This window comes from Myotis myotis, unplaced genomic scaffold, assembly GCF_014108235.1.
Source record: "Myotis myotis isolate mMyoMyo1 unplaced genomic scaffold, mMyoMyo1.p scaffold_m19_p_2, whole genome shotgun sequence".
In the NCBI taxonomy this organism is placed as follows: domain Eukaryota; kingdom Metazoa; phylum Chordata; class Mammalia; order Chiroptera; family Vespertilionidae; genus Myotis; species Myotis myotis.
In genome coordinates, this window is record NW_023416324.1 from 173,363,338 (window position 1) to 173,379,104 (window position 15,767).

Below are 15,767 nucleotides of genomic sequence, written 5' to 3' on the forward strand. Positions count from 1 at the left end.
CTGAACTTTCAGACCTCACGGACCACCTGTGGTCCACAGACCACTGGTTGGCGACTGCTGGAATAGACCATTGGAGTTGCAAAGGGCTCAGACACTTATCTAGTGGTGTTTTCCTGAGAGCTGAACACTGCTGCTCTTCCAGTACATGTGCCATGCTGTCCCGACCCACGGGACAACAACAGGGGAACGAAGAGACACCTTAGGAGAATGAAACAAACAGGGGACACGAAAGAATGGAGGCAAGACAAGTTCTGATCAAGCCTCAAACTTTATTCTCACAGCGGCAGGATATATACTGTTTTGGGGAAGGGGGGTGGGTAAAGGGGTCTATGGGCAGTAACCTATTACTAGTGATTTATCAGGCTCCGGATGGCTGTGCTTATTAGCGGAGATGTGTGATTTAGCAGGCTCTGGATGGCTGTGTGCTTATCAGTGGAGATATGTGATTTAGCGGCTGTGTGAGAGTAGTTTATCTTTTAACTGCTGGCCAAATTGCAAGACACAGGTGGTTTCTGGTAATTAGGAGTTTCTGGAGGAACCAGAAACTTATAGTTCTTAAGATGGCTTTGTCTAAGCCAATATCTTTAATGGCTCCCAACACCATGCCTTCCGTTTCTCTCGCCTGCTGCTACAGCGTGTTAGCTTTAAAAACATGAATGCCGTCTTTACAGAGCTATTTAGATCAGAGTTGCAGTAGCAAGTAGAGTGTCACTACAATACTAATTAACCAACATGTGACTTATGGGCCAGAGCTCTGTGTCTCTGTAGGGGAAACATAAGCTCTTATCCTCTGAGTTACGACATCAGTGGAATTCCTTGGAGGCATTATAGTCTCCTCATTCGGTTACACACCAAGACCTATACATACCTATACGAAATGGACACGCTCCTACTTAGCTGTGCCATCCCCCCCGCCCCCCTTCATAGTAAATTTCATGAAATAACATTGTACCTTCAAAACCTAGATACTTTAGTAACCTTGGCAGTAGGGAAAGTGTAAACATAAAGCTTTCTGCTATAAGATAGAAAGGGACAGAAATGGGACAAGGGTGGCCGTAGAGGTGGGTTGTGATACAGGTGAAGTCACAAACTATTTTTGGATTGTAAGCCATCTCTCTCTATATATAAAAAGCTAATATGCAAAGTGTCCCCGCGGGAGTTCGACTAGGAGACCAGGAGTTCCATCGATCGCTATGATGTGCTCTGACCCGGGGCGGGGGGGCGGCGTGGAACAAAGGAAGGCCTGGCCAGCAGCTGGGGAAGGGAGGCCCCGGCTGGCAGTTGGAAGGCCCCAATCAGCCCTGCTCACCAGCCAGGCCTAGGGACCCTACCCGTGCACAAATTTTGTGTACCAGGCCTCTAGTCCCATTATAAAATACTATGGCCTTTGCCATCTAACTGACTTATTAGGTTATTAAAAATTGTGACCCGAAGAAAATGAAAGATTTGTTGATATGATTTTTTTTTTTTTTTAATTCAGTCTCTATTTGTAGCCTAAGATCCGTGGAGTTACTTCTTGCTGCTCCTTACCTTCTCTCTGTGACAGTTGTTTTGCTGCCAAAATAAAGTGAATCTTAGATTTGGAAAGAATCTTGTCTAACTGCCTGTCATATTGTCTCAAATACCTCATGCCTGAGGTATTAACCAGAGAGGTTAAATGACTGGCCCAACATCAGTATGACAGCTTCTCTGAGGTAGTGCTGTGTTCAAGGGCTGATCCCCGTTCCCCGTTCAGCGTTCCTCCCCCTCTGTTTCTCTGTCGTGCTGAGATAATGGTAGCCTTGGGTAGCATAAAGTGTTCTATTAGGGGTGAGGAAGAATTATCTTGTTAGAAAATCCAGGGAATACATTTATATATGTTTTTAAGTCATTGTTCTCTAAGTGAAGGCCTCTGCTTTTGCTTATAAATATTAGTAAATAAAGGTGTTTGTATTTCCACAAGTATCTTGCTTGAATATTAAAAATTTTGTATCTCCCCCCAACCCCCCTGCGACCAAAGAGCAAAAAAGTATTCTGAATTAAGCACAATAATCAAGGTGCTCTTAAATGAAGAAGTATTTAGTCCCTTGGTTTGCCAGTTGTACTTCTCAGCTTCTGAAATTATCCTGAAAGAGGTCTTTAGCCTGAATCCACACATGCTTTGGTATAACAGCAGTAGCTTCTCTCCTGGGTCAGGGCTGGCTCCATACAGTGCCCTCTGGTGACTCATCAGGTGAAGTCAGATTCATTCACATTTCCTAGGAAAAACGGAGGTACCAGCTCCCCTGAGCACAGCGGTACCAGAGCTGGGAATGAGCGATGCCAGGGGAATGTGAGAGCGTCGTGCTTCTGTCAAAGTAACCACGGTGCCCTCGTCTGTAGGATGCACTTTTCATAATTCCCTGGGTTTGATGAGGGACCAATGAGAGGAGAGGACAGAAGCTCACCACAATACCCAGGAGGCTGGGACTCTGTGAACCGCTGTGGGGCGGGCACCTGCTCCGCTCTCTTCCTGCCTCAATTATGCTGCTGAGGACCTGGCTCCATACAGTGAAAGGAACAGGTCCCTGAAGCAGGAGGCTGCCCTGGGCTGCATCCAGCAAAGGAAGAGGGAAGAGATGGAATCTGAAGCCGTGGTCGCATGACCTCCTGTGGTCACCTGCTGAGCCAGGTAGATTGTTCACCTTTGTGCAAGTCAGGCATTGACACCCATATGCCACTTCCCATGGATGGGTACTGCTGGTGCCTGCCCAGCTGTTGGTGCTGGCTTGAGAGGAAGTGATGAAAAGTCTGAAACCAACTGAGACAGATGCTCTGCATCCTATCTTTGTAAGACAGGGAACTCAGAAGAGAGAGTGAATCAGCAGCTGGAAGGAATTCTGTGCCTAAGCGCCGGAGGTTAACCCTGTCACATGCACGTGTTCATTCATCCAGCGTCCCGAGCGACTCCTGGGTGCCTGGCACCAGGTTAGAATGGGATGCGCAGGGGCAGGGAGAGGATGGGCATCGCTCAGGAAGGGCACAGCTCAGGAATCTAGCGTTTCCTCTGTGGAAGGCTGATCTCCCAAAATTGGTTATAAATCACAGTTGTGTATTTGGTCCCTACTAATTTGCCTCATTTCAAAATCGATGTAAAGGAATCTCAAGATGAAGCCTCATTCAGATGACGGGATCCTTTTTCAAATAAGAATAATTTATATGCCATTTCCCCCAGTTCATTCCTCTGTTTTTAAAGTTGTCTATTTCCAAGAGTTTGCAAAGTGAATTTCATTGCAGTCAAATCATGTAACTTAGCTTAAAGAGCTGATAATTTTCTTTTTTACTCATCAACACCTTATGAGGTATTAAAGATGGGCACTGATTTTTTGTGTGTGTCGTGTGAAGTACTTTTATTTTTTACTAGAGGCCCGGTGCACAGATGGGGTCTCTTAGCCTGACCTGCACCCTCTTGCAATCGGGGCCCACTCAGGGGATGTCGGACTGCCGGGTTTCGGCCCAATCCCCACAGGCCTGGCCAAAACCCGGCAGTCCGACATCCCCCGAGGGGTGTAGCAGTGCTAAAGCGGCAGACAGCCAGAGAGGAGCCCCAGCTGGGGCCGGCACAACTCTGCTGCTGCTCATCCTGGAGGCGCTGTGCCTGCCGCCACCACCACTTGGTAGCGCTGCTGCCACTGCACCTGCGCTCGCCAGCCGTGAGCCGGGCTTCTAGCTGAGCAGGCAGTGCGCGTCATAGCGCCCAGTCGACCGGTCCTTCCGATTGCTAGGTTGTAACGGTCACTTAGGCTTTTATATAGAGAGATTGGTATTGTATGTATGACTCCTCTCCCAATTTTGAAAAATAACTCTTGTTATAACCTTTTTTATTTTCTCCAGAGCACGCCATCAGGTAGCAGCGGAAACCTCAGGGGGTTAAGTGCCAGGGGCAGACCCTGGGTGACAAGGAAAGCTTTAGCAACACCCCTTGTGAGAAGGCAGATGTCTTGCTGCTGTTAGACAGAAATACCTGTCCCAGCTTTAACTCCCATACGATTGGAAATAAGGGATTGAGTGTTGCTATTTACTAGCTGCAATTACATTATAAGGTTACTGAGCAGAAATAGGTGTGAAAAGATATTTTGCCCATTTCTAGTTAAAACCTAAAAATATGAGCTAGGAAACAGCAGGAATCGCCTTTTTGTTGAAGATTTCATTAGACCAGGGAGAAACTAAGATGGCGGCATAGATAAACACCGGGAAATTGCCGCCTCCCACAACAATTGAAAAATACCGCAAAGGACAGAGCAGACATCTTCCAGAACAACAGGAAGCCTGGCTGAGTGTAAATTCTACAACTAGAAGGAAAGAAAAGTGCACTGAGAGCCAGAGGTGCTGCGGAGGTGAAGTGCAGAGGTACGGCGGCTCGCGCGCGCGGAAAGGGGGTGGCACCTGAGGACGTGGCTGTTTTTTTTGAATCACAAGCTCCCGACTGCTCTGAACTCCGGTTCCGGGAAGTCTCTGGGGACCCAGGACTCATACGGGGAGAAGCTGGACTGTCGGGCAGCGGGCGAACTTGAGTGCGGCTTTCCCTCAGAGGTGGTTGCAGCAATTATCGGGTCACTGAGATGCGCGACTCCTTAGGAGAATCAGCCATAGCTGCTTTCTCCGCCCTTTGACTCCCTGAGACCCCGCCCCACCCAGGCTGCGGCAGAGGCTTTTGCATGTGAATGTACCTAACTGCAGCCAAGCCAGGCAGACCCGGAACTTTCAAGAGAAGGCCCAAGGCCCCACAGCGGCTTGCATTGCTTCACAGCTGAGCCTCTTCGTGGCTCCTGCTGTGTGATCTCAGGCAGAGGCTGAATTAGCACCTCCTTAGATCCAGGAGCCACTGTACCCAGTGGTCAGAGGGGGACCATCCAGACTGCAACTCCTCAGATCCATAAGGGACACACTCGGAGCAGACTCAGTGAGCACCAAAGCCCCACTGAAGCAAGTCTTGCCCCAGAAGGGTGTCTCCAGCACAGAAGTTCTCCCACTTCAGACACAGCTGATTCTCACAGCCAACTGGCCTGGAGGTCAATTCCTCCCAGTGATCCTACAACAACCAAGGCACCAAGAGTGCACCAAGAGTGTCCACCTCAGGTAACTGGGGAGGCTGAGCCACTGGGCCCTACAGGACACCTGGAGCGCAGGGCCACTCTATCAACACAGGGAAGCTGCCAAAATGCGGAGACAAAGAAACAGGTCACAAATGGCAGAAATGGAGGAAAGCAAACGACTGGATATAGAGTTCAAGGCCACGTTTATAAGGTTTTTCAAGAATTTTATGGAAACCGCCGATAAATTTAATGACTCCCTCAATAAGTATAGTGAGACCATGGAGGACATGAAAAAGGACCAACTAGAAATTAAGCATACACTGACTGAAATAAAGAATAATTTACAGAGATCCAGCAGCAGACAAGAGGATCCCAAGAATCAAGTCAAAGATTTGAAATACAAAGAAACAAAAAATACCCAACTGAAAAAGAAAAAAGAAAAGAGATTCCAAAAATATGAAGATAGTGTAAGGAACCTCTGGGACAACTTCAAGCGTACCAACATCAGAATTATAGGGGTACCAGAAGGAGAGAGAGGGCAAGATATTGAAAACCTTTTTGAAGAAATAATGACAGAAAACTTCCCCTACCTGGTGAAAGAAATGGACTTACAAGTCCAGGAAGCGCAGAGAACCCCAAACAAAAGGAATCCAAGGAGGACCACACCAAGACACATCATAATTAAAATGCCAAGAGCAAAAGATAAAGAGAGAATCTTAAAAGCAGCAAGAGAAAGACAGTCAGTTACCTACAAGGGAGTACCCATACGACTGTCAGCTGATTTCTCAACAGAAACCATGCAGGCCAGAAGGGAGTGGCAGGAAATATTCAAAGTGATGAATAGCAAGAACCTGCAACCAAGATTACTTTATCCAGCAAAGCTATCATTCAGAATAGAAGGTCAGATAAAGAGCTTCACGGATAAGAAAAAGCTAAAGGAGTTCATCACCACCAAACCAGCATTATATGAAATGCTGAAAGGTATTCTTTAAGAAGAGGAAGAAGAAAAAGGAACTCTTACCATTTGCCACAGCATGGATGGAACTGGAGAGCGGATAAATACCACAGGATCTCACTCATTTGTGGAATATAATGAACAACATAAACTGATGAACAAGGACTGATCCAGAGACGGAGAGGCATTGATTGGACTGTCGGGCCTTGGAGGGAAGGTAGGGGAGGGTAGGGGTAAGGGGGAAAGATCAACCAAAGGACTTATATGCAAGCATATAGGCCTAACCAATGGACACGGACAACGGGGGGGTGAGGGCATGAGTGGGGGGGGGGGTAGAGGGTAACGTGGGGACAAGGACACATATGTAATATCTTAATCAATAAAAAATATATTAAAAAAATAAAAAAATAAAAAAAAGATTTCATTAGACCAAGGGACCAACTCTAAAGTATATTCTTCTTTTCATTATTACTGAAATTAAGTAGAGAGATCTAAGGGTTGCTGAGGTCAGTATTCTCTTATGTGAGTGTTAATAGTTGTTGTTACTGTTCTTTAATCCTAGACTGTAAGCAATGTGAGGACATTAATATTTTGTTCACTACTATACCCCAGAACCTAAGTGCTTGGCATATAATAGACTAGAGGCCTGGTGCACGGGATTCGGGCACTGGTGGGGGGCGTGGCTTGTGGGGATTTGCCCGCCGTGGGAGTGCAGGTCATCCCAGTCAGCTGAGCGGCTGTGGACCTGCCCTCTGAGTAGCGGGGGACCTGGTTGGGGGTGGGCCCAGGGACAGTAGCACTGAGAGGCGGCGGACTAGGCCTCAGTCCTGCAGTGGCCATGAACCTGCCTCCCAGCCTCCGGGGTCAGGTCTGCGAGCCTGGTGGCAATGCTGCACGGTCTGTGGGCATCCGGAGGAGGCGGCAGGGAGCGAGGAGGAGTCTGGGGTGAGGAGGTAATGATCGCAGCCCAGGTTCCTGCCCATTGGCCTGGGATTCGCAGCCACTCATCCCGGTCAGCTGAGCAGCGCTTCCACTGTAGTAGCAGACTGACCACCAGGGAGCAGCTCCTGCATTGAGTGTCTGCCCCCTGGTGGTCAGTTTGCATCATAGCAACTGGTTGACCATTCTTGTCATTCTGCCATGCAGTCGCTGTTCTTTTATTATATACTAGAGGCCTGTTGCATGAAGAGATTCGTGCAATAGGCCTTCCCTTCTCCTGGCTGTCGGCACTGGTTTTCCTCCAGCCTCCGGGACCCAGGCCTTCGCTCCGGCTGGAGCCACCTTCCGTCTTCACTGCTCTGGCCGGAGCCGCCTTCAGTCTTCTGTCTTCGCTGCTCCGGCTCGCCTTCAGTCTTTGCTCCGCTGCTTGGAAACTGCCATCTCCTGATTAGCTGGTTAGCGTAGTGAAGGTACAGTCAGTTTACATGTTTGTCGATTAGGTAAGATTAAGGGCCTGGTGCACGAATTTGTGCACCTTGAAAGGCAACTGTGGGCCGTGAGGCTGTGGTGGACACAGGGGCAGGTCTCAGCCTATCCTCCACACTCCTGCCCAGCCCCTCCTGCCACAGCCCCTGGTCCCCTGTCTACCTGCAGCCCTGCTCCTGCTGCTCCCACACGCTGACAGCACTGGCCCCAATCGCTTGGTGCCGTCAGCGGGTGTGAGTGGCAGCTGCTGGTCCTGATTGCCCCTCAGGGCTTCTCTACCTCCCCCTGCTCCTGAGGGGCAGGACTGCAGTGCACAGGTGCAAAGAATTTTCAGTAACTGCCAGAGGCTTGCCCCAATGACAGTGACTGGTGCCCCATCTTGGTCTGGTGCCCCCGCTCACCTGCTCCACCATCCTGCCGTGGCTGCCGCCTGCCATGTTCTGTGCTCTTCTGCCTGCTGCTGATGCCCGTCATGTTCTGCGCGTGCCCCATGGTGGTCAGCGCATGTCATAGTGATCAAACTCCTGGTTGACCACCTGCTGGGGCAATTTGCATATTAGGCTTTTATGTATATAGACAGAGGCCCAGTGCATGAAATTCGCACACTGGGGGGCGGGGGCGTTCCTCAGCCTGGATTGTGAGAAGACCCAGGCCAGGCTGAGGGACCCCACCCGTGCATGATCGGGGCGGGGGAGGGACACAGGAGGTTGGTCAGTCAGGGAGGGACCAAAGGAGGGCTTCAGGGCATGTCCGGCCCGTCTTGTTCAGTCCCAATCAGCCGGACCCCAGCAGCAAGCTAACCTACTGGTCAGAGCGTCTGCCTCCTGGTGGTCAGTGCATGTCATAGCGAGCAGATGACTGGCCTTAACATCATTAGCATATTATGCTTTGATTGGTTGAATGGCTGACCTGATGACCAGACCCTTAGCATATTAGGCTTTTAATATATAGGACTAGAGGCCCAGTGCATGAAAATTCATGCACGGGGGGAGGGGGGGTGTCCCTCAGCCTGGCCTGCACCCTCTCACAGTCCGGGTGCCCTCAGGGGATGTCCTACTGATGGCTTAAGCCGCAGTCAGGCCTCCCTCTGCATGAAGCAACCGTGCAGGTGATCAGGGGACAGCACTGCCCTCATCACCCCACTGCTGCCACCGCTGCCAGTGGCCTCCCTCTGCAGGAGGTGACTGGACCGATCAGGGGAAGGCACTGCCCTCATCATCCCACCGCTGCCTGGTCTGCGAGAGGCAACCAGGTGGCCAATCAGGGGATGGCACCAGTCAGCGTGGCCCCACCCCCCCATCCCCTCTGCCACTGCTGGTCGCTGCCAGGGCACCCTCCCTTCCTCCCCCCATCGTCGTCCCCTCCCTCTGCCTGCTGGCACGTGCCTTGGCTGACCTGGTGCCACCTGCCAGCCCCACCCCCTGCCGACTGGTCGTTCTGCTGTTCGGTTGATTTGCATATTATGCTTTTATTATGTAGGAGAATATTTAGTGAGCATTTGATAAATGAATTTGGAAAAGCTTTTAGTTTAACCTTAGAAATCATTCTGTTCTCCAAAATCAAATAAAATGTCCAGTATTTAACTTCCAATCAGAACATTTGGGTGCGGGGAGGTTTGGATTGTCCCCTCACCCCCACCCCAGTCCTCAGGGTAGGTGAGCGCTGGCTGGTTTACCTGGGCATGGGGGAGGAGTTCCTGTGTGAGGGGTGTGGCTTAGCTGGCTCGCTCCTGCCTTTCTCTGGGATTTAGGGCTGTATTAGAGATGAATTTAATTTTTCTTGATCATCATCCTGACTATGACAAATCAGATCAAAGTCTTACAACAGCTGGAAATGGTGCCTTCTTTTCAGAGGTACAAGGCTGTTGTTTATCACTTGTTCCCAAACATTGAGGACTCACCGCTTCTGGCTTGAGTTTTTAATTGTGAAATAATTTCTTCAGTTAGTCAGTGCATGCCATTGTACTTCTTGTCTTCAGGGGGAAAAACCCACCACCTCCACATGAGTCATTGTGTCTAATCCCATCACAGGAAGTGAATGTGGTGCCCACTGTGTCAGGAAATGTCTCCCCCAGTGGTTTCCAGTCAGCAGCAGCCTGTTGTGCTGAGCTGATGTGCATAAGCTGGAGTGAAAGGAGCTGGCTTGGTTGGGGATGAGTCAGTGTCTTCGATGAGCACATGTTCTTATAGTTGGAAGACAAGAGTAGGGGATGGAGTGGGCCAGGAAAAAGAAGCCAGCTGTCAGCAACAACTGCTCCTGGAGAATTTGCTGATTGCTGGGCACCTGCTGTTTTAGATGCTACTTGGGCTAAGGAGGAAAAAAAGTGAAAAAGACGGGAGGGAGGGAGGGAGGGAAGGAGGGGTTTGATGCTGTTGGGAGAACTAAAGGAAACAATTATTTGAAAATGAAGAAATGCTGAAAGGATGGCACAGTTGTTGGCCATGGGGCACGGGGCTCCCTTCGCCTTTGCAGAGCTGATTCTGTATTTACCATGTGCCATACAAGGCAGGCATTTATATACTCAGATTATAACTGTAGTACATCGTGTTTATGCACAAGTTATGATGTGAAAATATTTGTGCTTACCCTAGTTAGTGTTAATTACGGATAATGGGTTGAAGCCCTTCTAAGGGTAATTAACCACCTCTGTAGAAGCACCTTTCGGTTTTGCTACCTGGAATCTTCATCACAGCAGAATACAAGCATTACATAAAATGCTTCCAGTTCTTACTCGGTTTGGTGTTGGAAAGCTAGAAGCTGGCATGCCAAGACTCAGCCTTACCTCTCTACCTCTCACCTTTCCAAATCTAAATGCCTGCTCATACTCAGGCACACCTGAATGTCCTAGCCTTCTGAGGCCTCTGTCTACCTGTCTGTACTTCACTCCACCCTTCTCCACTCAACAGTCCATGTTTTGGGAGGGTTCTCAAACTTCGTCTTGCTGCAGGAAGTTCGGCACAGACCTGGTTGGGGCCAGTGATGGTAGCAAAGGTTTATTAGGCTTGCAGGTACACTCAGCCTCCAGCCATGGACTGTCAGCCAGGGGCCTGACTCTGTGGAGGTGTTCACTAGTTAAGCCCTTCATCACCTCCTCTGACCTGACTTCTCAGGATCACCTCATCATTACCTAAACCATCATCTAGTTGGTTTTTCTCTTATCCCCTCCCACCTCATTCAACAATAATTAAGAATTGCTGATGTTTTCTTTTTTAAAAAATATATTTTATCGATTTTTTACAGAGAGGAAAGGAGAGGGATAGAGAGTTAGAAACATCGATGAGAGAGAAACATCGATCAGCTGCCTCCTGCACACTCCCTACTGGGGATGTGCCTGCAACCAAGGTACATGCCCTTGACCAAAATCGGACCTGGGACCCTTGAGTCTGCAGGCTGACGCTCTATCCACTGAGCCAAACCAGTTAGGGCTGATGTTTTCTGTGGAAGGGAATTCTGGGATGTATTAGCAACCTCTTAAAAGGTCAGGGCCTTTTGAAGAGCTGGTCAACTCTTTGAGAGGGGATAGGAGGTAAATGAGGTACCACATCTCAGACACCTGCTTATTGTTTCTGTGATTTCTGGTCATTCAAGCACTGGACTTTCCATAGTTCCTGTCCCTGAATGCTCATAAAGCATGAGTGTGTTTGTTAGAGCCACTCGGGGGTTTATGATTTTGTGGACGTGAGTTTATATTGGGAAGTTCCTGGGTTCATAACTGCAGCCCTCCTGGCTCAAAACTCTTGTGCTCGCTGCGGCAGCACATATACTAAAATTGGAACGATACAGAGAAGACTAGCATGGCCCCTGCACAAGGATGACACGCACATTCGTGAAGCGTTCCATAATTAAAAAGAAAAAACTCTTTACAGTGGGCCACCGCAATGTCTGATTTCATCCTTTCATGGTTTGGCCTGTGACACTGCTCATACCCACAAGGACCTCACTCTGATCATGTCCCCCTCCCCCCCCAAAAACCAAACCAAACCAAACCAAACCAAACCCCTCTTTGTTTACTTCTCAACAGTTTTTGTGCTGAAAGCATTTAGTTTTCTAACAACTATTAGACTACATTTATTTTAGATTCCATAGAGGCGGAGGCAATTGTTCCTAATAATTTTGTAACGAAGTGACTAAACAATTTGTTTTATTGACTCTTAATCATTTCCTGTGCCCTGCCTCTGTGTGTGTGAGAGAGAGAGATTGGCTTTGGCTATCACCAGTTATTCATTTGCTTCCCTGAGGAGCCCTAGGTCCTGGTTCAATTTAGCACAGAATGACTCTTGTACAGAATGTGCAGACGCTTTAAGGGGAACTTGGAGAACTAATGAGGAATGGGTAACTGATAACGTGCCTCAGACACATACTAATGAGGGCATGGGAGGCAGTGGAATCTGACTGTAGCATGGAGGGGAGGAGGGGTGTGGCCAGAGCTCCGGTGGTTTCAGCTCCCACAGTCCTTGGAGTAGGATAGCACACTTGCCCCTCTTACAGATCATGCGCAATCCATGCCGTTTCCCTCCCTGTGTCATCTGATGGAGCTCAGAATTGCTCTGGAAACAGATAGGCCCTCGCTGGGGAGAATCTCATTGAATCCCACTCTCTCACAGGAATCTCCTTACTTCTTCTGTTGCAGTTTACCTGGGGGTCCCACAAGCCTTAGCTGGCCTAATTTTTAAATGCAACTTGAGATTCTGTGAGCTGAGTTCCTACATTTTATGTTAACTTTGTTCTCTCAGGTCCCCAGCAGGAGGGATAACAGTGTCTGAGTTAGATAGATAACAAGTTAGAGTTCCCAAGGTGGCTCATCAGACTCCTGGCTAATTGAACAGATGCCCGAAAACTATGGCATTATCTTCCCCACATGCAATCTGGCATTTTACCTTTTTAAAAATACATGTGAAATGGTTCTGCAAATCATAGATTTCTCAACAATTAACTATGATTTTATTTCCCCAGCTAAATTGTTTAACAATGAAGAGACAGAGAAGGGGGCAGTAACAGGGTCATGAAAGGGAATTTGGGCGTGGTGACAGAGTCATTCAAAAAACGACAGGAGAGCCAAACTAGTATGGCTCAGGGGATGAGCGTCGACCTATGAACCGGGAGGTCACGGGTTCAATTCCCGGGCAGGACACATGCCTGGGTTGTGGGCTCAATCCCCAGTAGGGGGCCTGCCGGAGGCAGCTGATCAATGATTCTCTCTTACCATTGATGTTTCTATCTCTCTTTCCCTCTCTGAAATCAATAAAAAAATATAATTTTTAAAAAGATAGAGAAATTCTTATTCTCATATTCCTATTCTTTTTTTTTCTGCCTAATTTTAATGCTTAACAAAATCCAGAAATCATCTACATGACTCAGTTATCAGACCAGCAGGATATCCTGGAAAAAGAACACAATCCTCTGAATAAAAAAGCAGGAGAAGGCCCAGACGTTCACCAGTAGGGTGGGTTAAATACACGTCAGTGTGTTCAGGTTATAAAATAGAATGAGAACACTCTCTATCAACCAACATAGAAAAATCTCCAATATATTACTGTTAGGTGAGAGGGCGGCGGCGGGGTGGGAAGGGAAGGGGGGGTGGTGCAGCAAATGTATAGAACATGCAAATATTTCTGTAAGAAAAGGGAAAATACGAATTAATTTTGTATTTACTGTTATCTGCATAAAGAAACTGAAGGATACACAAGCCACAAGTAAAAATGTTTATTTCTGTAAAAGATGAGGCAGAGGGTGAGTGGGAGTTAGACTTTATTATACCTTTGTATAGTATTCTAATTCTTGAATTATGACTGTATTATCTATTCAAAAATGAAAATAATTTTTTTAAAGAGAAGATGTACACTGTTAGGTAAGGGATAAATGAAACCTGATCTTGTTTAAGCATATTACATATGTGATTTCAGCCATCAAGTTTTAGCCGATGTGCCCTTTGGGATAGGGAAGTGGTTCTCAACCTTCCTAATGCCGAGACCCTTTAATACAGTTCTTCATGTTGTGGTGACCCCCAATTTCATTGTTACAAATTGAACATAATTAAAGCATAGTGATTAATCACAAAAACAATATGTAATTATATATGTGTTTTCCGATGGTCTTAGGCGACCCCTGTGAAAGGGTCTTTCGACCCCCAAAGGGGTCGCGACCCACAGGTTGAGAACCGCTGGGATAGGGTCATTTGCAGGACCATATATTTTGAGGAGGAAGGTGATAATCCTAGAATTAGAACCTGAGTGGCAATTTAAGTTCTAACCACTTTGGTAGGAAATTAGAAAGGCAAATCTGCACTTAAACTGTTTAGCTTGTTCTGACTTATTGGATTTTTTTAGAAAAACCCCTCCCTCCCCCAAGTAATTGAAAACCTTAAAACATGATAGTCATGATTCACAGTGGAAATCTCTTGCTGATGCCTCAGTGAACACAGTGGGAAAGTGAACTCAAATTATGGTCTTAGCCTGTTTTTATTTAAGTTTGCATCCTGGAGAAAGTGTTGTATAGTCTGTGCTTTTATTTTTACAGGAGCAGAAAAATTCAGATTAGAAACATCCCTCCTCACCTGCAGTGGGAGGTAAGCCAGTGTCACTTCTGTTTTTACTGTCCTCTCGCTTTCCTTCCTCTTTTAGTTCCCTTTCACAGTTAGGAACTGGAGGTCCTCAGACTTGTCCCACCTTTCCCAGTGCCCTAATGTGCACGATCTGCCATGAGTTTGGGGTGGTGTCTGACCCTCTCATCTTGCAGAATGTGCGCTTTGATCTCTCAGGTTCTGCATTCTCAAGCACCAACAAACTGTAAAACAAAATGTATACCTGGTTTGTGATTTTTTAAAAATATGTGTCTTAAAATTGATTTCAGAGAGAGAGGAAAGGAGAGAAATAGAGAGGTATAGAAACATCAGTGATGAGAGAGAAGCATTGATTGGCCGCCTCCTGCACACCCCTCCTGGGGATCGAGCCCACAACCTGGGCATGTGCCTGGACCGGGAACTGAACCGTGACCTCCTGGTTCATGGGTGGACGCTCAACCACTGAGCCACACCGGCCAAGCATGGTTTGTGATTTTTATCTCATGATTTTGTAAACAATTTTTACCTTTCTAAATTATGATTTTGAGGGGGGGGGGAATCCATGGAAAACCAATAGTTTTGTTAGTCTGAGCAAGTTTTTTGTTTATTTTGAATTAACTGCTATGAATAACAGTTAAGATATATTTTCTAAATTGTAAAACTTCTTATAAGATTGCTACCTTCAAATAAATGGACATATGAACAGACTGACAGAGGTCGGGGGGGAGAGGGGTGGGAGACTGATAAATGAAGGTGAAAAGAGCAGCCAAAGAACATACATGCATAGCCCTTGGACACATAGCAGTGGTGAAGGCCAGAGGAGGGGTGGCGGGAACTGGATGGAGGTGGGCAAAGGGGGGCAAATGGAGGACATCTGTAATAGTGTCAACAATAAAGAAATTTAATGCCCTGGCCGGTTTTTCCCAGTGGTTAGAGTGTTGGCCTGAGGATCGAAGGGCTGCAGGTTCGATTCCTGGCCCCGGTCATGGTGCAAGTGGGAGGCAACCAATCACTGTGTCTCTCTTACGTCAATATATCTCTCTCTCTGTCCCCCTCCTCTCCCTCTGTCCCACTTTCTGTAAAAAAAAATCAATGGAAAACATATCCTCAGGTGAAGAGTTTTTAAAAATTAATAATAAGTAAATAAGATAGAATATGAGGAGTGGCATTATTGCATTATTTAAAAACAATATGCCTGCCCCGTGATGTACAGTCCCTCTCCACAACGTTGGAGCGAAAGCCAGGCCTTGAGTCTGCGCCTGCATATTCCTACAACTTCTCAGAGTCCTGTGGACGATGACTGAGGAGATAAACCATGCAGGAAACATCTAGTACGGGGGAAAAAAAGGACAAATAAATAAAATAAAAACAATATGCCTGATAGTTTATTCCCCAACCCAAATGAAATACAAATAGCTATAAAGGAAAGACAGTGTTCTAATATATTCATTACTTCAAAACTTTTTTAAAAAATGTGTTTTTATTGATTATAGAGAGAAAGGGAGAGGGAGTGAGAGAAACGTTGATGAGAAAGAAATAGCAGTCAGCTGTCTCCTGCACACCCTCCACTGGAGGCGTGTCCTGACCGGAAATCGAACCTGTGACCTCTTGGTGCTTGGGTCGACACTCAACCTCTGGGCCACACCAGCGAGGCAATATTTTCATTACTGTAAAAAAACTTTTTATTATGGAAAATGTCAAACACACATCCTCCTGTTCTGTAAAATAAGGAGATTCCTAGAGAAAACCAAAGGAAGAAATGGTTAAAGCTTCC

General features: G+C 47.2%; 1 protein-coding gene and 2 non-coding genes across 5 annotated transcripts in view; all 3 read left to right on the forward strand.

Annotated features, from left to right (window-relative positions):
- The window catches only part of IGF2BP2 (insulin like growth factor 2 mRNA binding protein 2), a 155,058-nt gene that overhangs the window by 99,052 nt on the left and 40,239 nt on the right, over positions 1 to 15,767 (forward strand). For all 3 annotated transcript variants that reach the window (XM_036349431.1, XM_036349433.1, XM_036349432.1), the window contains exon 3: positions 13,951 to 13,999. In XM_036349431.1, coding sequence (XP_036205324.1) covers positions 13,951 to 13,999 — 49 coding nt within the window. The remainder of the gene's footprint in view (positions 1 to 13,950; positions 14,000 to 15,767) is intronic.
- Positions 11,174 to 11,280, forward strand: LOC118677806. Its single transcript, XR_004974532.1, has one exon. It is a non-coding gene; the product is annotated as a U6 spliceosomal RNA (small nuclear RNA).
- LOC118677918 lies at positions 15,123 to 15,323 on the forward strand. Its single transcript, XR_004974625.1, has one exon. It is a non-coding gene; the product is annotated as a small nucleolar RNA SNORA73 family (small nucleolar RNA).